The 21701-nt window shown below is 59.9% G+C and overlaps 3 protein-coding genes across 4 annotated transcripts in view; 1 reads left to right on the forward strand and 2 right to left on the reverse strand.

Moving 5' to 3' along the window:
- The window catches only part of UPF1 (UPF1 RNA helicase and ATPase), a 21634-nt gene extending 19349 nt beyond the window's left edge, over positions 1 to 2285 (forward strand). For both annotated transcript variants that reach the window (XM_064637542.1, XM_064637543.1), the window contains exon 24: positions 100 to 2285. The gene's annotated coding sequence lies outside the window, so the exon portion shown is untranslated. The remainder of the gene's footprint in view (positions 1 to 99) is intronic.
- GDF1 (growth differentiation factor 1) lies at positions 884 to 7593 on the reverse strand. Its single transcript, XM_064637597.1, has 2 exons — positions 6958 to 7593; positions 884 to 5980 (listed from the first exon to the last, which is right to left on the reverse strand). The coding sequence occupies exons 1-2, from the start codon at positions 7220 to 7222 to the stop codon at positions 5163 to 5165; spliced, it is 1083 nt and encodes a 360-aa protein (XP_064493667.1). The 5' UTR covers positions 7223 to 7593; the 3' UTR covers positions 884 to 5162.
- A 455-nt stretch (positions 7594 to 8048) lies between these two features.
- On the reverse strand, positions 8049 to 21428 carry CERS1 (ceramide synthase 1). The gene is made up of 7 exons (XM_064637574.1): positions 21160 to 21428; positions 14001 to 14160; positions 12734 to 12914; positions 11723 to 11884; positions 10714 to 10861; positions 10092 to 10240; positions 8049 to 9566 (listed from the first exon to the last, which is right to left on the reverse strand). The coding sequence occupies exons 1-7, from the start codon at positions 21379 to 21381 to the stop codon at positions 9524 to 9526; spliced, it is 1065 nt and encodes a 354-aa protein (XP_064493644.1). The 5' UTR covers positions 21382 to 21428; the 3' UTR covers positions 8049 to 9523.
- Positions 21429 to 21701: the final 273 nt, after the last annotated feature.

A 21701-nucleotide genomic window follows, 5' to 3' on the forward strand; every position in this document is an offset into this window, starting at 1 on the left:
GCCCTCCTCTGCTTCCTCCCCCTCCTCCAAGCTCCTGAAAGGTTTGTGTGAGCAGTGCTGTCCCTAACACAGCCCCCTTTTTTGTCTCCTCGCTCCCAGGTTGAGGAAGAAGAGCTAAGCTTGCGTGGAGCTTAGTTCATCAGCATTTTATTCTGGGTAATAAAAAAAATAAAATAAAATGGATACCTGTTTTCCACTGCTAAAACTGAAGCACCACTGTGTGAGAGCAACAGGAGAAAGAAACCAACCAACGGAGAGAGAGAGAGAGAGAGAAAGAGAGAGAGAGAGAAAGAAAGGAGCGCGCGAGAGAGCCCACTGCTATAGCTCACTGAGACAAGGAGACCGCGGAGGAGAGAGAGCCCTGACGGACCTGCTGGCGCCTCGCTGGGAAGGAACTCACCCCAAAATGAGTGGTCAGCCGAGTCCCTGCTCCCCCAGTCACCCCCACGCTCGAGAGAAGGGCCTTAAAAAAAAAACAAAAAAAAAGCAGGTTTCACTTCATTCCATCCTTCTCTGTGCGAGCAGGGCATTGCTACTACTTTTCAGAGCAGACGGGGGAGAGGAAAACCCTCATCTCAGAGTTGGTCTCGTTTCTAAGGGGTACTATATTTTAGCAGTAACTGTTTACATTTTAGAAGCAGAGTATCTGAGAGAAAAAGAGAGAGAGAGAGAGAGGGAGGGAGGGAGAGTCCCTGACTCGGTGACAGCAAAGCCAAGCAGAAATCCAGCGGGATCCAGCTGATGCTCAACTCTGAGATGCAGGTTTTGTTGTCCAACACTGGCTCTGAAATCTTAGTTGTCATCGTGTCGCCCACATTCTGAACGGGTCTTTCGTGACGAGGTGGTTTTAAAAAGAGATCCTTTCAAAAAAAGGAGCACTGAGTTGTTTTTTTTTTGTTTGTTGTTTTGGTTTTTTTGTTTTGTTTTTCTTTTTTTTTTTTTTTAAGAAAAGAAGTTTGTCTCTGAATTCTTAGTGGTGGACCTGGGAGATCCTTGTTCTGAGAAGCTTATATATAAAAAAAAAAAAGAAAAAAAAAACAAAAACAAAACAAAACAAAAAAAATATATTGTTTCAAACAAAACTTAAATTAGAGCACCAAACCTTGAGAACTTTTTCAGTGTGATTTAAAGTTGCAGCAATCAGCCTCTTCTTCCTACATTGGATAGCAGTTAGAGTGAGAGGAGCCTGCGCGCTCGGGCAGGAGGAGGGTTTCAAAGTGTTTTCTGTCTGCTTTAATTGGCTACTGTCTGGACTCTACTCTGTGAAAAAACAAGCCTTTCTGTCAGATGAACTTCGTGCTTGATAAGGGGATTGGGTTCCTGTGCCCTTCGGCCCCTGGAGGGAAGATGCAAAACCAAAACAGCCCCTGCTTTGGCCGCCGCAGATGTGGGGAGAAGGAGCGGAACCCGGGGATTATTTTGGTGCGGAAGGAAAGACTCCACGGCTCCAGGTGGGACTCCTGGACAAAGCAGGCAGTTGGTGGAAGGTGGCCTCTGAGGAGCTGGGTTTAATTAGAGATAATGGGTCAGGCTTTGGCGTGGCTTCTTCGGTGAGGAGAGCAGGGAGGTGCCAGAGCCAGGTGTTGTTGGCAGAGCAAACCCGGAGCAGCTTTTTTTCAGGTAGTGGCCACGGCCGTGCCATCCATGCTGGCTGATGAGTCAGGGCTGAGAACAGCACATTAAAGAGAAGCCATCCAATTTCTAAGTTGTACCCATGTCTTAACGAGTCGTATGGGAACACTGGGAGCGTTTCATTTCTGTCTAAACCTTTCTAGAAGCAGCGGAGAAGCGACAATTCCTGCAGAGCCCCCTTTTTACCAGATCCCCGAATCAGACTGACCTCTACCTCCCAATTGGCCAAGAACAGTAGAGAGTGATCCGCTAACCTGGGTGTTTTTCAAGTTGGAGATAAGTTAGCTTTATACTCAAAAGGGCTCCAAGTGTTTCTAGTCTTTTTTTTGGGGGGGGAGAACTCAAAAATACCTCTCATATGAATGTACTTCGACGCCGTGAAACCCCCACTTTTTGTACCTGGGGGGGGGGGCAGCCCTTCCATTCCTGTCCTTTCCGTGGGTTGTTGCCCCTGCTTCCACAACCTGTTCTTGCTGTAGTTTCCCCAGGGTGTCTCCCCCCACCCAGTGCAGCCCCCCCAGTACCCCAGGACACAGATTCACCCCTTGCCTTCGGTCCCGACCGGAGCCCGAGAACTGCAAAAAAACCAAACCCACAACCCCATTCTTTTCTCATCAAAAGCCTCCAGAGTTTAGACTTCTAAAAAAACAAAACAGTGAAAGAATGGAGACACAGGCCACCTTCCTTCCTCGTGGGATGGACTGTTTTATTTATTAACATTTGCCGAAGGGCTTTTTAATTTTTTTTTTTCCTTCCGTAGGCTGCGTAGTTGGCGTAGACTTTTCTGATAGGTTTGAGCTGGACCCCTCTGTGCAACGCCACCCATGAGTAATGTAGCCCCCTCCTCTCCCCTCACCCCTTTATTTCACTGCTGGGAATGCTTGGCCTCTGCTTTGTGCTGGTTTTTTCCTTTGTAGCGCAGTTAACTCTTGAGTTTTACAAATCCAGACATCAGTGCTAGCACGGTGTTTAAAAAAAAAAAAAAACAAACTCTCTTTTGATTTTTTTCTTCTTCCTTTTTTTTTTTTTTTTTTTTGGTCTCAGTTTGTTTTAAAACCTGTTTGTCATCAATAAAATATGAAAATAAACAGCTCTTGCATTCAAAGGTGGCCCCTTAAGTTTCAATGAGGAAACCATGCAACGTTCATTAAAGCTTAGTCTGATTGTATAAACTTCAAGTTTATTACTTTTTTTAAACACAGACTAGTACAAAAGGGGGGGGGGGGGGGTGCATAGCATGGGGGAGGGGGGGGAGCAACTCAACTGGGAAAACTGGGAAATGCCCCAACCCTCTGCCCTGCTCGGAGCCCTGGGGGTGGGGGGTGCAGGGTGGGAGCCCCCAGGATTTGGGAAAGGCTGGACCTGGAGGGGCCCAGTCCAGCACTGCAGTAAACATGGACATGGCTTCTCCCTGTGGCACAGGGCTGGGGGCTCAGCAGAGCTGCTCCTGGGACCACCCTGGGGGGGTTTAGGCCAGGTCTGAGCACCACCCTGGGCGTAAACTCCTTGTAGCTACTCCAGGGGGGCTCCAGTGGCTCCCTGGCTGCTGGAGGGGGACATTTGCCCTTCGTGGTGTTGGAGGAGCAGGTCAGGAGTCCCCTCCTGGCCCCAGCACAGGAACAAAACAATTAATACTTCAAGGTTTGGGTTTTTTTGTTTTTTTTTTTACTCTTGATCTCAAATCTAGGATTTAACTCCCCGGAGTTAAGCCCCACTCTAAGCCCTTAGAACATCTTCAGTGGTTGAGGTGGGTTTCAGCAGGAGCAGGGCTGGGCTGGGCTTGCCCTGGAACCCTCAGGAAAACACCTTGGGTGGGAAAAGATTAGTAAAAGCTACACCTAAAAGTACCCGAGCTGCTCTGGTCTTGGTCTTCAGCTACACAGTTTAGGGGGTGTTGTTAAGCAAAAAAACACCATCACAGGGGACCCCCACAGTGGTTAAACCCTCAGTGCTTGCCACGGGGGAGGGGAAAGGAGGTGGTAAAACTTCATCAGACCTCGAAGGAGACGCAAAAACAGCAGAGAAAATAAACAGAGGGCACAGGGGCAGGTTCACAGTTCCAAAAAAAAAAAAAGAAAGAGCGAAAAAATTCAAGTCTAACTCGGATTCCTGTTCTGTTCCCACCCCTTACTCTAAAATAAAAAAAAAACAAACCCCAAAAGTGGTGTCAGGAAAGCCCCACCTGAAGGGCTGGGGGTGGCTTTGAACAGATACTCAGGAGCCAGGCCCAGGATTTAAACCTCGAGCTGCTGGAAAACTCGGAGCCCACGAGCTGGGAAGTGGAAGAAAAGTGGTCAACAAGAGGAGATGGGGCAGATTTGGGGCCCTGCTGCCCGGGGCTGCTCGTTAGGGGCGTTAAATACCACTGCAGGGGCCTGGGGCCAACCCAGAAAGCAACAAATAAACCCCAAATAACCCTAAAATGCACAAGGGCCTGAGAGCTCTGCCCGTGCCTGGTGCTCGGCTGCCACCTGGGGGGGACACAGGGACAGAGGGACACGCGGGGACAGAGGGACACGCGGGGACAGAGGGACACACAGGGACAGAGGAACACCCGGGGACAGAGGGACACGCAGGGACAGAGGGACACACAGGGACAGAGGGACACCCGGGGACAGAGGGACACGCAGGGACAGAGGGACACGCAGGGACAGAGGGACACGCAGGGACAGAGGGACACACAGGGACAGAGGCCACCCCGGGCTCATCCATTTGCAAATGAGGTAAATTAATACTGACACAGCGGGTTGGGAGGGGAGAAGATGCCACCGACCCCCTGCCCGTGCCCACCCTCCCTCACAGCCCCCCCCTCGGCCACAACGTCCATCCTGCAGCTCCCGGGGGGCTTTTTTGGGGCAAAACCTCCGTTGCATTTGGCCACCCACCCCCTCCGGCCCCCCAAGCCCCCCTGTCACCATAAAACCAGCTCAGGGCTGAGCTCCCCCAGCCAGGGAGAAAACCTCGTGTGTCCCACCCCGGGCTCTGCCTCCCCCCCGGGGGTGGGATTTGGTCACCCAGAGCTCAGCACCAGTCACCTCCTCCCCTCACGGCCACGCCCGGGGACCCCCCCAGCCCCATTTCACCCCCAAAAGCCGTTTATGCCCCGAGAAAGGTGCCGAGCCAAGGAACCCAAAGCACCAGCAGCTCAGGGGGGGTCTGGGACTCACAGCCTGGTGCTGCCACCCCCTGTGGAGCAGGGAATGGAAAACCAGCACCAGGCTCGATCATAATCCCAGCCCAGCACCCAGGTAGTCCTAAACCACAAGTCCAGCCCTAAATCACAAGTCCAGCCCTAAATCACAAGTCCAGCCCTAAACCACAAGTCCAGCCCTAAAAAACACCACTTCAGCCCTAAATCACAACTTCAGCCCTAAACCACAACTCACTCCAGCCACGATCCCTTCCTGCCACCCCAGAGCTCTCCGACCCCCGACGCAGCCACGGGAGACTCCCCGAACAGCGGCACGGAGGGGATGGAACCACTCGGGGGGGGTTTGTTCCACCCGGCAGCCACCCCCCCTGCTCCCCCTCTACCTGCAGCCACACTCGTCCACCACCATGTCCTCGTAGTGCCGCAGCACCACGTTGTCGCTGTTGTCGTAGTAGAGGATGGAGATGGGGGAGAGCCTGACGGGGACGCAGCAGGGCTGGGGGGTGCCCTGGGGGTCCAGCGAGTGCACCATGGTCTGCAGGACGGCGTGGTTGGTGCTGTTGAGCTCGGCCGTCAGGGGGAAGGGACACTCCCCCCGGCAGTAGTTGGCCAGGTAGCCCTGGGGGGCGATGATCCAGTTCTCCCAGCCCACGTCGCTGAAGCTGATGTGGAGCCGCCGCGCCCTGCACAGGTTGCTGGGGGTGAGCGGGGGCAGCCCGGCACTCCTCCTCCTCCTCCTCCGGGGGGCCTGGCACTGCTGGCTCAGGGTCACCACCAGCAGGGAGGTGTCCAGGAAGGAGTCGATGCCGGAGCAGAGGCCCCGCGGGGCTCCCAAAGCCCCGCTGGTGCCCGCCGAGATCTCCAGGATCAATCCCAAGCTCCCGCCGCGCGTCCGCCGCTCCTTCGCCGCCGCGCTCAGGTTGAAGAGGAGGGACTTGTGCAGCTGAGCAAAGGACTGTTCCACCAGCGGGCTCTGCCCGGGCTCGGGGACCCCCGGGGGGGACACCTCGGGGGGCTGGAAGAGCCTCAGCTCAAAGACCTGCCCCTGGCGGGAGGGGTGGTAGGAATTGTGGTGGAATTTGATCTCCAGCTGGGCCATGGTCAAGCGCTCGCCCTCCTCCAGCACGGAGAGGTTGAAGAACAGGCGCTTCCGCAGGCACAGCCACCCCTGGGGCTGCTCCTCGGGCACGAAGGGGCCTGACAGAGAGGGAGAAATAGAGGTGGGGGCGGTTGGACCCTCGGGCTGGGCAGGGTCGGCCTCCCAGGGCTCCAATTTGAGCACAGCAAGAGGAAGACGGGGCTGGCAGGGGTGGATGGAGCTGATGAGGCTGCAGGGAGGGCGATCAGCCCCCTGGCATGGCCTTCAGGAAGGGCTGGAGGCACAAACTGGGCTCCAGCCTGTGGCACTGGGATGCTGCTGCCATTCCAGCATCTCCTCTGGGCGCTACTTCACATCTCAAGGTGTTATTTTTCCCCAGCTACAACCACCTCCCCCAGGACAGGGAGGAGTTTGGGATGGAGGGGAAAGGAGGGCAAAACAGCAGCAAATCCGAGGAGCTGCCTGGTTTATCCAGCCTTTGGTTTCCACAGGGAAAACTGGAACCACAAGAGAAAGGAGTTCTCAGGTGCCTCGAGACCTCAAAGGGACTGAACAGTTCCCAGTGAGCTGAGAAGGGCTCTGAGGGGCTGAGCAGCCAGAGGTGCTGTGGGGTCAGCCAGATGTGCTCTGGGGTCAGCCAGAGGTGCTGTGGGGTCAGCCAGAGGTGTGGGATCAATGAGGAGAAGGGGGGACACAGCCAAAGGGCCGAGCATCCCATCCCTGCCCAACCCTGCACCCACAGACCCGACCATGGAGCCACATCCCCCTGCCCAGGTGAGGAGTCACCTCCACCACCGTGAGCCCAACCGGCCAATCCAGTCACCTGGGATCCAACCAGCACCTCTGGGTGGCTTTAGGGGGTTCCAAGACAGCCCCACACCCTCACCCTTAAACTGAGAATAACCCACCTGCAACATCCCCAGGGACCCGAGTTCACAATGCAGGGATTTCTCCTGGAAACCAGCTCTGGGCACTGCCCTGTCCTCCCTCAACCTCAGGGAAAGGAAGGAATGGGGCAAAGCCTCTCATCCCAGAGAATGAGGGGCCTCCAAAAGCTCCAAAAACGTGTCTGTACCTTGGTCAGCGAGGACTCGGATGATGTTCCCGGGGACATTAAATTCCTCCACCCTACAGGCATCCAGGGGGTCTTTGTCCGTCGGGGGAGGCGTCTTTCTCTTCTGGAAGATCCTCCAGAGCAGGGGAGGCACCGGGGTGGGGGTTTTCGGGCTGGGCTTGGTGCTCAGCCCCAAGGATTTCAACAGCAAACTCTCCTGCACGCTCAGCTCCGACCCCAGGACGGGGCTCAGGAGAGCCCAGGCCAGGCTGGGGAGAAGCCACATTGCCCCGCTCTCCTTCTCCAGACAAAGGGCAGCCCGGGCTGGGGACCCGGAGATGAGGCCAGGGGGGTGTTGATTCCCTGATTGGAGCCTTTGATCTGTTTAGTGCTCAATTAGCACAGAGGGATTCCCGGGATTGGGCAGAGGGTGTGAGTCCCTCCAGGCTCCCCCCCGGGGACCTGTTAACCCCTTGGTGCTGCTCCCACAGCCTCTCCCACATCTCCACACCGTCCAGGGTCAACAACAGCGTCCGTGGTGGCAGGGAAGGGGCTGCTCTTCCCACCCCAAACCATCCCTGGTGGCAGGGAAGGGGCTGCTCTTCCCACCCCAAAACCATCCCTGGTGGCAGGGAAGGGGCTGCTCTTCCCACCCCAAAACCATCCCTGGTGGCAGGGAAGGGGCTGCTCTTCCAACACTAAAACCATCCCTGGTGGCAGGGAAGGGGCTGCTCTTCCAACACTAAAACCATCCCTGGTGGCAGGGAAGGGGCTGCTCTTCCCACCCCAAAACCATCCCTGGTGGCAGGGAAGGGGCTGCTCTTCCCACCCCAAAACCATCCCTGGTGGCAGGGAAGGGGCTGCTCTTCCCACCCCAAACCATCCCTGGTGGCAGGGAAGGGGCTGCTCTTCCAACACTAAAACCATCCCTGGTGGCAGGGAAGGGGTTGCTCTTCCAACACTAAAACCATCCCTGGTGGCTGCTCTTCCCACACAAAGCTGCTGGGAAGCCCCACATGCCACAGACATCCCCCCTGGATACAGGGGCAGACCCAGAGCAGGGTTTCTCCTTCCTCCCTCCCCTCAAATCAGCTCTTTTTGACGCAATCACAGCACCCCACGCTTCTCTCTCAAGGCCATCAACTCCCAGCACATCAAACCATCAAAGTCTTGCCTCACAGTGCCCTGCCCTCAGGACACACAGCCCGGGGGGGGGTCCCTGCCCCAGTTGGGCAGAGGGGTCCCTGTGTCCCTCCCTGTCACACCCCCAGTCCCTTCCTGGCCCTCACAGCAGAGCTGTCACCTCACACCCCCCCAAAAAACTGGCCGCCGACGCTGTAAAATCGAGTTTATCCCCCCCTGTGGTGACCAGGGACTCTCATTCCCCCCATCCTGCCCTGTCCCAGCTCTGCTCTGGCCCGTCCTGGGACAGCAGGTCCCTTCATTTCCTGCAAATCCCGGCACTGAGACACCCCTTGGACACTGCCCGGAGGAGGTGACGGGTCCTGCCACAGCCTGGGACAGTTCCCACCAGCCCCATACAGGAATTTTCCCCCCCTGGCTCACACCACGAGCCCGGAGCCGAGTCCCCATGACAGACCAACCACGGGAAAACCAACCCGGCAATTAAAACATGGAATTAACGCCCTGGATCCACCACCCTGTCCCCAGCAGGGAGCTGGGGGTGGGCACCAACGGGACAGCTCGGTCTGAGGGACTAAAACCCACAGGGCTTCCCAGGACAGGGACCCCCAGCCCAGCCTGGGGACCCTCCAAGGCTGGAGCTGCCTGGAAAACCAACACAGGGAGCAGGAACTCTTTGTTCTTCCCTGGAGCGAGTGGGCAGTGCTGGGGGAGGGTCCATTGACCTCCAGCAGGGACTGGGACTGGTTTTTGAAGCGACTCTTAAGACCTACACAGGCTTCTTAAGCAAATTAAGTCTCTCCTGGCTCTCCCCTGGCGGGACAGGAGGCTGGAGTAACACTCCAGGGCTGGTTTTCCAGGCAGAGCTGCCCGTGGGAAGTGCCCCAGACACGGGGGTGGGCAGCTCCGTGCCAGTGACCCCTCCCGAGGAGGAGGAAGGCTCCGAGGTGCCCTTCATCACCTCGGGGTGCCCTTCATCACCTCGAGGTGCCCTTCATCACCTCGGGGTGCCCTTCATCACCTCACCCGGTGGCTGGAGCAGGGCTGGCTTCGGGCTCCCCTTCCCGGGGCAGGAGAGGAGGTTTTTCCCTCCGGTGGGAGGGTCCAACAGCAGAGTCGGGGGAATCACAGCAGGACTGAGGACGGGAGCGACGGGAGGAACACCAGGGGACCCAAAGCCAGCTCCAAATCCTACCTGGGCCAGCAAAAGCCACCAGTGTCCCAACTGAAGGGGGGCCCCAGGGGAGACCCCCAGCACCAGGGGAAGCCTGGTCACAGCCCCCGGGAGGGGCCCGATCCTGTCAGTGGCATCTGTTCCCCGGCTCCGGGCAGGGGAGGGAGGGGGGTCAGGGATGAAGTTCTCCTCGTGCCTTTCCTTCGCTGGCTCCCAGCGCAGGGTCCTGGTCGGTCCCAGGTCCTGGCAGCTGCCACGGCCACGCCGCCCTCACAACCTCTTGTCCTTCACGAGCCCGTTCCTGAGGTGCAGCCTGTGGGGGAGCAGAGCAGAGCTCAGTGGGGCTGGTCCCCACACCCCCCGTCCCCCCTCGCTGCTGAGGCCACCCCTGCCCCAGCAGCATTGTCCTGTTTGTCCCCACTCAGCCAGAGCTGCCCTGGGGGATCCCCCAGCACAGCTCAGAGGGAGCAGCCCCAAGCACAGAGCCGGTCCCACGTGGAAGGGTTGGGTGGGGATTCATGGGACAGAGATGGGTGGGCACCCCACGATGCCCAGGTGTGGATTTAAAGTCCTTCCTGGCACCTGCAGCGATGGTTTATGCCCATCTTCCAGCCCGGGGGTGAGCCCTGTGACAGCAGCTCCAGGGAGGTCACCAGTGTCCCTTCCCCTCACTGTGTGTGTCCCCCCTTGCTGTGTGTGTGTCATCCCTGGGAGTGTCCAAGGCCAGGCTGGAGCACCCTGGGACAGTGGGATTTGCGGGGTGGCACTGGATGATCTCCATGTTCCTTCCAACCCAAACCACCCCACGGCCCTGTGTGCCATCCCCCTGCCCACGTACCCTTCCTTCAGAGCCTTGGGCAGTTGGATTCCAGCCTCCCTCTTCCGGGCCCTGGCGCTTTTCCCGGCGTCCTCCACGTCGTACTCGCGCACGTCGTTCACCTCCTGCATCTGCCCCATCAGCACCTTGGCCACGAACAGGACGATGTACTGGGAGGGGGGAGAGACACCCTCAGGTATGGATCCCAAAGGTTTGGAGCTGTTCCACCCCCCAGACCCCACGTGGGCAGGGCAGCTCCCCCCTGGACGTGGCTCAGAATTCCTGCAACTCCCCTCCGTGATTTCATCCCACGGGATGATGGGATCAGGCAGGATGATGGAATCAGGCAGGAGGATGGAATCAGGCGCTCCCCTGCTCTGCCTGATGTGATCCCTCCACATCCACCCTTTCCACCCCCTCCCCAGCACTTGGGGGGGTGCCAGGACGTTCACACCCTGATCAAATCCCAGCCGCTGTTGTTGCTCCCTCCCCAGAGATCCTTGGAGCATGAGACGGTCGGAATTCCAGCACAGGAGCCCCCCCAGGAACCATCAGGGGCTTCCCTCCTCCCCTCCAAAGCCTCTCCAGCCCTGCAGCCCCTGCACAGGCAGCAGGCACCGGGGAGGGAACTCCCCCCACTCACCAGGAACCAGTAGATGTTCATCAGGGTGAGGATGAGGAGCAGAGCGTTGAAGAAGAAGTAGAAGGGGATGTTTGGGACCGACTGGAGGCTGGAGTAGCAGGTGGCATAGAGGACCTTGAGGGGGAACCAGTAGAGACGGAACCAGAACCTGGCAGGGCAGAGGAGCAGGGGGGGGTTAGTGGCCCCCCAGGAGAGGAGAGACCCAGCCCAGCTTCCCCAGCACGGCCTCCTGCTCCTGGCAGCCCCGGGCAGCTCCCCTGGCACCCCAGCCCCTGCTCCTGGCATCTGGTTTGGGATGGGTCTGGCTCCAGGCAGACCCAGGGAAAGGGAGAACATCGTTCCTGCGGGCACAGAGGGCTCAGGGCAGGGGCAGGTCCACGCTGCAGATTGTCCCAGCTGAGCAGGGGACAGGAGGGGAGAACAGCTGGAAGCTTTTCCTCATCCTGTGCACCCCCAGTTTATCCCCCAAAATGAGCTTCTTGTTGCTCCTCTGCTTTTTTGGAGCAGCCCAGGGAGGGGGAGGCAGGGCCGAAAGGACGAGGAGTGACGAGCTGCAAGTCGCTCATCCCCATCCTCCATCCCTTTGTTTCCCTCCTGCCTCGCCCCAAGGGGAGCAGCGAGGGCTGGAATCTGGGACAGCTCTGCCTCCCTTTTCCTTCTGGTAAAAAAAAAACCCAGCTCCTTGCTGCTGAACCCGGGAAAAACGGGAACAGCTCCTCCTCCCCCGGGGTCATTTGTCACGCTGGGAGCACAATTTCACAGGCACTTCAGTGGTGACAGACGCCAGAGTCACTACAGAGGGATTCCAAGCCCAGCCAAGTGACTACAGAAGGATTCCAAGCCCAGCATGGGGTCGAGCTCTGCGGGAACCTCTCCCCAAACCGACTTTGAAAGGGCTCAGTTCCCATCCCACGAATCCCAGGGCGCCGAGGGGTGTTGGGGAAGGGGGGGGGGGTCACAAAAGCCGGGCAGGAGGGTCGGGAGCGGGATCAGGGGGGTCCAAACCCACCAGCTGACGCTGAAGGTGAGGCAGCCCACGTTGGAGATGATGTCGTTGAGGCGGTGATAGACCCCCCCCCGGTGCTTGAAGTACACGTTGAGCTTGGTGAACTCGAGCTGCACGTCACTGATGTCGTGCAGGAACAGCACCAGGATCCCCACGTTGTGGTACCTGCGGGAAAACCGCAGAGGGAGGGAGGGAGGGAGGGGTGGGATGGGGGGGGTTGGCACCCACGGCCCAAAACGCTGGGGCAGATTCCTGGAGCAATCCCAAGAGAGTCAGGTGTGGGTGCAGGGGATGGGGAGCCCTGGGATGGCTCAGGAGGGTGGAGGAAGGGGAGAGTCCACACTGGCTCTGCTCTGAGTTCAGCACGCTGGGAACAGGATTCCCTGAGCAACCCAGAGAGCCAGACATGGATGCAGGGGCTGGGGAGCACTGGGATGGCTCAGCAGGGTGGAGGAATGGGATAATCCTCACCAACCCAGCTCTGAGTCCAGCACAGATTCCCTGAGCAATCCAGAGAGCCAGACATGGCACAGCCATGTAGGAGCAGCAGTTCAGGAGCTCTGGGATGGCTCAGCAGGGTGGAGGAAGGGGAGAATCCACACTGGCTCTGCTCTGAGTCCAGCACGCTGGGAACAGGATTCCCTGAGCAATCCAGAGAGTCAGACAAAGCTGGGGAGCTTTGGGATTGCTCAACAGAGTAGAGGAAGGGGAGAATCCACACCAACCCAGCTCTGAGTCCATCATGCCAGGAGCATATTCCCTGAGGAACCCAGAGAGCCAGACATGGATGCAGTGGCTGGGGAGATTTGGGATGGCTCAGCGGGGGGGAGGAAGGGGAGAATCCACACCAACCCAGCTCTGAGTCCCTCACACTGGGAGCAGATTCCCTGAGCACAGCACAGCCACGTGGGAGCAGCGGCTCGGGAGCCCCTGGGATGGCTCAGGGCGGGCGGAGGAAAGGCAGGAAGGGGCAAATCCCCCCCCAATCTGCCCCGGGGAGCAGGGGGGCCTCACCTGAAGGCGTAGGAGGAGGCGATGAGGGTGAGGGTGACCACGTGGTGCAGCAGCATCACCACCGAGTCCTTGCGCCACGTGTCCATGTAGGCCGTGGCGTAGATGGAGTGGCCGTAGAAGCTGCCCTGCAGCAGGTACGCCACGGCGATGTCCCTGGGCACCTCCATGCCCTGCTTCCAGCCTGGGGGGGCACAGGGACGCCCAGGTGAGCCCGTGGCTGTGATCCCAGAGCCCCTGGCAGCAGGGAGGGGGGTGCAAACACCGGGGAGACCCCGCACGCCGCCGGGCTCGGGGGCTCCAGCTCCCTCCCAGGGCATCGGGGATGCAGAGCCCGGGTGGGGATCCAGCTATCCTGGCTCCCAAACTCTGCCTCTGGCATCAAACCCCCTGCCAGACCTAAAAGAGAAGCCTTGATTTGGTGTCCCTGCCCATGGGAGAGGGTGATCTCCAAGGTCCCTTCCACCCCAAACCACTCCATGATTCGATTCTCTCCTGTAGAGATGGATGGGGATCCAGCTATCCTGGCTCCCAAACTCTGCCTCTGGCATCAAACCCCCTGCCAGACCTAAGAGAAGAGCCTTGATTTGGTGTCCCTGCCAAGGGATTTGGTGTCCCTGCCCATGGGAGAGGGTGATCTCCAAGGTCCCTTCCACCCCAAACCACCCCATTACTCGATTCTCTCCTGCAGAGCCTGGATGGGGATCCAGCTATCCTGGCTCCCAAACTCTGCCTCTGGCATCAAATCCCCTGCTGGACCTAAGAGAGAAGCCTTGATCTGGTGTCCCTGCCAAGGGATTTGGTGTCCCAGTCCATGGCAGGGAGTGGAATGAGATGATCTTCAAGGTCCCTTCCACCCCAAACCACTCCATGATTCGATTCTCTCCTGCAGAGACTGGATGAGGATCCAGCTATCCTGGCTCCCAAACTCTGCCTCTGGCATCAAACCCCCTGCCAGACCCCTGCCAGATCTCTGCCAAGGGATTTGGTGTCCCTGTCCATGGCAGGGGATGGAATGAGATGATCTCTGAGGTCACTCCACCCCAAACCATCCGATGACTCGATCCTCTCCTGATTAATCTGCTCACTGCCCTCCAGCCCCCGCTGACTCTCTGAAAGAAAATGGTCAGGGCAGAGCCCCTCGTGCCCTTTCTGCACCCACAGCATCAGAGAAAAGGAAATTTAGGGGTTGTCTTCTCCTTCTCTCCCCCCAGCTCCCATTCCTGTGGCCAACCCAGACCTCCCAGTCCACCCCCGGCTCTCACTGTACCGTAAAAGACGGAGGGGGGGTCGTGGAAGAAGGGGTAGTCGGTGAAGAAGAGCAGGTAAGTGCCGTAGGACCAGGACAAGGTGTAGAAAAGCAGCTTCCAGGCACTCTCGGGCATCTTGGCAGCATCTTTTGGCTGCAGGTTGCACCATTCCCCGAAGGGCTGCAGGGAGAGGGGGGAAAAAACCATCAGAAAGGGCAAGAGGAGAGGCCTTGGGGAGCTCAGGGCAGAGATCCCCGACTCTCCAAGGGATCTGAGCTCCGTGTGCTGCTCCAGGGGCAGGAATCCCGTTTTTCTGGCCTTCCTTACAGCGGGAATGAGGGCAAAGGGGCTGGAGAGAGCCTGAAGTAGGGGGAAAAAACCCAGATTAGGGATCCTTCCTGGAGCCTGGCACAGTGTGCATCCCACACCCCGGGCACTGCTCCACCCTCCAGGAGCCGGGCTGGGCAGAGGCTGCTTTTGCAGAACAGAAATAATGACTAAAATAACACAATAACGAATAAAATAAAAAGAAAGCCCAGCCAGCACAGGGAAACCCAGGAGAGGAAGCTGCAACAACACCATCCTGTGCAGGTGGACCTTGAAAAAGCTTCCAGGAAAGAGTTTTCAGCTGGGGAGGGAAAGGCTTTGCAGAGCCCTGGGCACAGGGGCAGTGCCAGCCAGCACTGGGAGACAGGCAGGGAACGGGGCAGGGAAGGCTGGCACAGCAGGACCCGCTTTCCCAGCAGCTTTCCCAGCTGCCCAGCACTGAAACCCCGCTGGTATTTCCCCCCTCCGTGGTTTGCAGCACCTTCCCACCCCTTTGGGAAGCAGAGGCTGGAGGCAAAGCCTCCCCAAACTGAAGGCAGGGATGGGCACGGGCGGCTCTGCTCATGTGAACCAGGACAAAACTCTCCCACCCCGGGTTCCCCCCACACTCCCAGGGGGAAAAGGACCACCCAGCCCTCTGGGCCGCTCGGGACAACTTGGAAATGGTAGGAAAAGCAGCTGAGCAGCCTCGGATTTGTGGGAGTGAAGCGGAGCAGCCGCCTCCACCCCGGTGCTGCGCCTTCCCCCTGCTCACAGGGGCTCCAGGCAGGGATGTTTTCCCCCTCTGTGGCAGCTGAGCAAGGCCAGGCCCCATCTCTGCTTCTCCTCACGGCACTGACAGCCCCCCTGTGCAGCCCCCGGGGGGAGCAGGGGAGCCCCAGCCCGGGGAAGGGCTGCTCCAGGTCCGGAGGGAACGCTGATAACACCCAGAGACCCCCCCTGCCCCGGCTGGGAGCTCCTCAGGATGAGCCAGATAAGCTGGAGATGAAAACAAAATGCCTCGAAAGTAACTGTACCCCGGCCCAGGTCAGCACTTTCTGCAGCCCCTCGATGCCCCCGGGCTAAATTAAGGCCCCAGCTGTCCCCAGGCAGTGGCTGCTCTGGCTTTTAGCCCCTCTCTGGGTCCAATTTTCAAAAGGACTCCACTCCAAGCTTTGTCCCGGCCTCGGAGTGCTTAGTTCCAAGCTCTGAATCCCCCAGACCTGGGAGCAGCAGCCCCAGGAGCCTCCAGCCAGAGGCATCTCCCATTCAGAGCGTGGCAGGAACCACTGCCAAGGGCTCTTCCAGAGGGAGCCACGGGAGGGAAAAGAGGAGGAAGCTCGAAGGGTGGATAAATAATGCACAGACAGAAAGTCCTGAGCCCAGAAAGCATCAATTATTTGTGTCTCCACAGAGTGGAGCGTGGAGGGAGCTGGGATGTGGGGACAGCAGAGCCACCAGTCCTTCAGGGATGCTGAGCACAGCCCCAGATCCCTGTTCCTCCTGGAATGGGTCGGGTTGGAAGGGACTCCAAAGATCCAGGGACTCCAAAGATTCCAGATCCCCCAGAAAGCAGGGGCAGGCACAGGGAAGGGAACCAGCAGCACGCAGGGGACGGGGAGGGGACACGGGAACGTCCCTGGAGCAGGGGGGAGGCACAAGCCCAGGAGCCGCACGGAGCAGCCCGGGGGTGGAGATGAGCAAGGTGGGGGCTGTCCTCCCGTCACCCGGCTGCCGTTCCCATGGCAACGGCGCAGAGATGCCTGTTGCTAAGGGTGACGGGGGCTGCAAGTCGGGAACGGCGGATCTGGCTCCGGCTGAGAGAGCCCGGGGCTCTTGGAACGGGGTTTCGCTTAAAGGGCAACCTCCTCCTCCTCCTCCTCCGCCCGCGCAAACCTCCCCCGGCACCTTCTGGGGATAATTAACAGTTAATTGGGGGCTGCGCCTGTTCCCCGGCACACGAAGGGGGGGGGAAGGAGGGGAGCAGGGGGTGAGAACGTGCAGCGAGAGGGGTTCGGAGCCGCGAAGATAAAACCCGATGGAAGCTCTGCCGCTGCCCACGGCTGCGCTCCAGCGCCAAAAAAAACACCCTCGGAGCGAGGAGCGAACACGTTTTCTCTCCCTTTTCGCAGCCGATCCCTGGGATCCACCAGCGGCAGGACGCGGGTCCTCCCGCGGGGATGGGCTGGGAATCGAGGAGCTGGAATTGGCCGAGTCCCAGCCCTGCCACGTCTGACCCCCCCCTCCCCGGGCACAGCGAGTTCCCCGGAGGGACACAAAGGAATGGCTGGCACGGGGCACCCCCGGCGCCGGGGACTGGCAGCTCCGCGGCGGCTCTGGCTCGATGGGGAGGATGATGATGATGATGATGATGATGAGCAAGCAGAGCTCCGATTCAAAGCCCGGCCACGACCTTCAGCTCCTGCCCCTTCCACGAGCTGCCCACGGCACCGTGTGTGGCTTCCCAGGCTCTGTCCCCTCTGTCCCCAGCCTGGACATGCTCCTGGACCTCCTGCCACCTCAGGGATGGGGCACAGAGCCTGCAGGACCCCGGGCTGGTTGGGATTGGAAGGGACTTTAAGGGTCATCCAGTGCCACCCCCTGCCATGGGCAGGGACATTTTCACTGTCCCAGGTTGCTCCAACCTGGCCTTGGACACTCCCAGGGATCCAGGGGCAGCCACAGCTTCTCTGGGCAACCTGGGCCAGGGCCTCCCCACCCTCACAGCCGAGAATTCCTTCCTGATTTCTCATCTATCCCTGCTCTTTTTCAGGAAAAAACCCAGCAAAAAGTCACCGTTCTCCAAAACCAAAGAAAGGGCTCTCCACAGCCCCTGCACCCCGGGGCAGTGACTGTCACCCCACCACGAGAAGGGATTGAGCTGAGCAGGGGATGAAGAGCTCCAGCTCCCACCACCCCATCCCTGCACCACTTCCCGGGTCGGTCTCCAGACAACACTTCCCAGAGAAACACGTGGAAAAAAGGGCGCTATGATGATACCAAAAAAAACCCCGAGCAGACATCACTTCTCCCTCGGTTCCTCGCCCCTAAAGAGAGAAAAGCAGCAGAAGGGTCTCCCTGGAGACCCTCCGAGCTGCCCAGGGGGCTGAGGAACCCCCGCCCCGAGCCCCGGCGCTGACACAGCAGCGCGGGGAGAGCAGCCCCCGCCGAGCCGCCTCACCCCGGGGGGGAAGAAAGGGCCCATTGTTGTGGCTTTTGTCCCGTTTGGAGCTTCCAGCGTTTGTGCTTCGGGGCGAGGGGAGGGAACGGCGGAGCCTCCTCCCGGGACGTTCCCCCCCTCCCGAGTCACACCTTGGAAAAATAAATCTTGGGTGGGGAAAAGGGGCATCGGTCGCTGGAAGGGATCCCGGGAACCCTCCCTGTGCAGCTTCCCGGGGCTGCACTCCATCCCTCACTCCCAACCCGGCTTCCCCGAGCACGTTTTCCAAGGCACACGCCACTGTTCCCTTCCAGAGGACACTGCAACGTCCTACAGACTTGGACACCACCGGGAAAAAAAGAGCTGGCAGGTGCCTGGGCCAAAAGTGGAGAACATTCACCCACTGCAGAACAAATCCTGACCCACCCCCAGCTCCAGCTTTTACACTGAGAGGATTTTCCTCACTTATTTCACTCCAGGCATTTCAATCCCAGCAGCAGAGGTGACTCAGGGTGGCTGAGGGCTGAAAGCCTCTGCCTGGGTTTGGCTGTTCCAGCCCATCCTTGTGCCCCAATCCAGAGCTGTGCCCTGGGTTTCACCTGCCTGGGTTCCCTGCCCTGCTCGGGGAAGGAGAACCAGCACAGGCTGAGCTCTGGGTGATCCAGCCTTTCCTGGTCCTGTTTCAGCAGAGCTTGGCCTTGGTGCCCTCCAGGGTGTTTAACTAACACAGAGAGAGGGGCTCAGGTTGCTGCTTTTTAATCAAACTCCTCAGGGCTGGCTGGTGTCACACAGGGGACACACCAAGGGCGTCAGGGACTGGTGGAGCTCGGACACCACGGGGGCAGGAGGACGGGGCAGAACCCAAGGAGGCTCCCAGGGGTGGGAGCACTTCCCTAGAAGCAGCTTAATTTCTGGAGGTGGTTTGCAGCCCCAGCGAGCTCCTACAGACACATCATCCCGTTTGTGCACTCGGAATTCAGCAGGACAGGGAGCTGAGAGCCTCAGGCCAGACCTGGAGGGGACAGATCTGTCCCTCAGGTCTCTGCAGGGACACCCACAGCCCAGCAGAGCTGACTCTGAGGGTCCTTCCCTGCCTCATAATCCACACTTCCTCAGCTGATTGGGATCTTCCCACCCCAAAACAACCCCTCTCAGTGTTTGTCCCGAGGTTTTGAAGGTTTCCAAAAATTCTTCTCCCTAAGAAGGACGGGAAAAGCACCGACCCAGCTGGGGGGGGGGGGCAGGTGAAAATCCACCCTCAAATCCAAACCAAACCCCTCTAATCACCTGCATGGCCTTTTCTGCTTCTCCAACCCAGCTGTGGGACCTCCTGTGCCACAGATGTTGGGGGATAAATGCTGCTGGGAGGGAGAGCAAGGAGCCCAGTGCCCCTTGTCTGACACGACCAGGGAGCAAAGCCAGGGGGAAATGGCCTTAAAACACTCATTTCTCACAGGAGCTGCGTGGCCAGAGCTCAGCAAGGTGCTCTTGTGGTGAGAGTCACTTCCTCCTCAGACACAGAGGAGCACAAGGTTTATGGTCTGTGAGTGACAGGCAGGAAGGGAACGTTCCCTGGCCACTGAGCAGGGTCAGTTTTACAACCCTGAGGGTTTCAGTTCCTGCAGGGAACACAGAGAGAGTCCAAAGGAGGAAGAGGCTCCAAGCCTGCACAGGGAAGCGAAGTCCTGAGCTGGGGGGAAGTTCCCTCCCGGGGTCAAACAGGTCTTTTCTCTCCCTGATGTCCCCCCCACTTTGAATGACCCCGCTCTGGCACTGCCCCCACAGGGGCCACGAGGCACCAACTGATCTCCTGATGGGTTTTAGGGGAAAGCCACGACTTCCATCCTTTCCCATGGCAACTCCAGAATCATGGAAGTGAGGAAATCTTCCCATCCCTTTAAGACATGTATATGCAGAGAGAGAGAGAGAGCTGTCTCTCCCTACCTGCTGCCCTGGCCCTGGGAGAAAGGTGATGCCGCTGGAACCCCGCTCAGCATCTCATCAGGATCACACATGCAGATGGAGCCACGGGAACCTGCTCCCAGCAACCCCCCCTGGCCCTTCTGCAGTTACAGGTGTGACCCATTTCCCAAGGGAACGACAGCTCAGGAGCTGCCACCCCCCTCCGAGGGCACCCCGTGGGCCCCACCACGCCAGGAGCTGTTTGCCAGGCTCTGGAAGGGCCTCAGGCCAGGAGGAACTGGAGCTCAAAGGGAATTGTCACCGAGAGTTGCCTCAGACCTCGGGCAATCCAGTATTCCCAGGTGCTGGTGCTGCCCAGCCCAGCCAGGGGTGCAGGGAACGAGGGGAAATTCAGCCTGGCACGACCCCCCCCCAGAACATTCCTTGCCTAAAACCACTCCAGCAGCTCCAAATGACTCCAGAGGGCTCTGACTGGACCCTGCACAAGGTCAGGACCCACCAGGATGAGCAAAGGAAGAGCCCCTCTGAGGGCAGGAGGGCTGGGATAACCTGGGACAGGGATGCAGGGAACTGCCTCTGATCCCTGAGGAGCCTCCAGAGGAAGCGGCTCAGCCAGGGAACGAGGCCTGTCCTGGAGCTCCTCAAGGCCTCGTGTCCCTGTGCTCGTGGGGAGGTGGGAAAAGGGTGTCCCCAGGGCTGTCCCCCGACCCCAAATCCTCCATCTCCACTGCTCCTGCCTTCAAAGCCCTCTCGGGGCCGGGGCAGCCCCGGAGCAGAGTCCCGAGCATCCCTCTAGGAAAGCAGCGTGGAAGGAACGGGCTGGGACGAGCCATTGGAGGGAGGGGGGAGCTCTGCTCTCCCTCCACGCGTTTTTTCGCAGCGAGAAACGAAGCAGAGCTGCTCTTCCTGCTCAGGGACGTCCTGCTCGGCCCGTCCCTCGCAGAGGGCTGCGCTGGAGAGGGGACAAGGGCCGGCCAGCCCCTTCGGAGGCTGGGAGAGCCGGCCGGGAGCATCCCTGAATCCCCACGCTCGCAGGAAGGTCAGCCCGGCACTGCAGCACCGAGCCAGCCATCCCCGGCCATCCCTCCCTCCCTCCGCCGCCGGGCAGGGAAGGACGTTTTTCCATGCAAACCGCGGGGGACGGGCAGAAACGCGCCCCTCTCCTTCCCGCAGGAAGGCAACGAGCCGGGAATAACCTGGAAGGAATAACCCTCAGCCTTGTCGGGATGCAGGGATGGGGATGTGGAAGAGGGGGGGGGGTGGGTCTCCCGGGGCGGGGGGATGCTCGTTCTCCCAGGATGCAGCCGCGGGGGAAGGCAGGGAACGAGCCGGGAATAACCTGGAAGGAATAACCCTCAACCTTGCCGGGATGCAGCGATGGGAAGGTGGAGGGGAAGGGAGCGGCGGGGGGGCTCTCCCGGTGCAGGGGGGGGGCTCTCCCGGTGCAGGGGGGGGCTCTCCCGGTGCAGGGGGGGGCTCTCCCGGTGCAGGGGGGGGCTCTCCCGGTGCAGGGGGGGCTCTCCCGGTGCAGGGGGGGCTCTCCCGGTGCAGGGGGGGCTCTCCCGGTGCGAGGGATGCTCGTTCCTCCGGGATGCAGCCCCGAAGGGGGGGAGGACGGCGTAGGGCGCATTTCCCACCCCAATCCACGGCGGACGCGCATCCCACCCCGCGGCCGGCGGCGGGCGATCCCCCGCCGGTACCCCGGGGCCGACCCCAAAGGGACGGTCCTCCCCCGGTCCCCCCCATCCCCATATCCGCGTCCCCCCCCTCCCCGCGCGGCCGGGACTGACCCGAAAGATGCTGCGGGAGCAGGCGCAGCGCAGCGCGGTCCAGCCCAGCGCGCAGAGCCCGCACAGCAGCACCTCCGCCCAGCCCAGGTGAGCGTTCTCGGCCCAGGTCCGCCTCGCCAGCTCCCAGCCGCAGTCCCCGCAGCCCCGGGCGGCCTCGGCCAGGCTCCCGTAGCCCCGGCGGAGCAAGGTCCCGTAGCCGGGCATGGGCTCCGGAGGCGGCATCGCTGCCACGGCCGCGCTCGCCGCCCGCGGCCCCGCGCAGGCTCCGGCGGGCGGGACCGCGCTCCCCCCGCGCCGGTACCGGGCGAGAAGAGCCGCCCCCCGCCACGGCCCGGCCCCCTCCGGGCTCTGCCGGGGCTCCCCGAGGGGGCAGAGGCTCCGTTCGGCAGCGCTGCAGGGAGTTCTCGGAGCTTACGGGGTGGGTTTGGGGGTTTTTTTTGGGTGTCCCGACAATGCGGCCGCTCCGCTGGAGGACGAGCTGCGAGAACGGGCTGGAGTCACTCCAGAAGCGAGGGACAGGGGTAAATAGCGACGTTTCGGTC

This window comes from Pseudopipra pipra, chromosome 27 (assembly GCF_036250125.1).
Source record: "Pseudopipra pipra isolate bDixPip1 chromosome 27, bDixPip1.hap1, whole genome shotgun sequence".
Classification (NCBI taxonomy): Eukaryota; Metazoa; Chordata; class Aves; order Passeriformes; family Pipridae; genus Pseudopipra; species Pseudopipra pipra.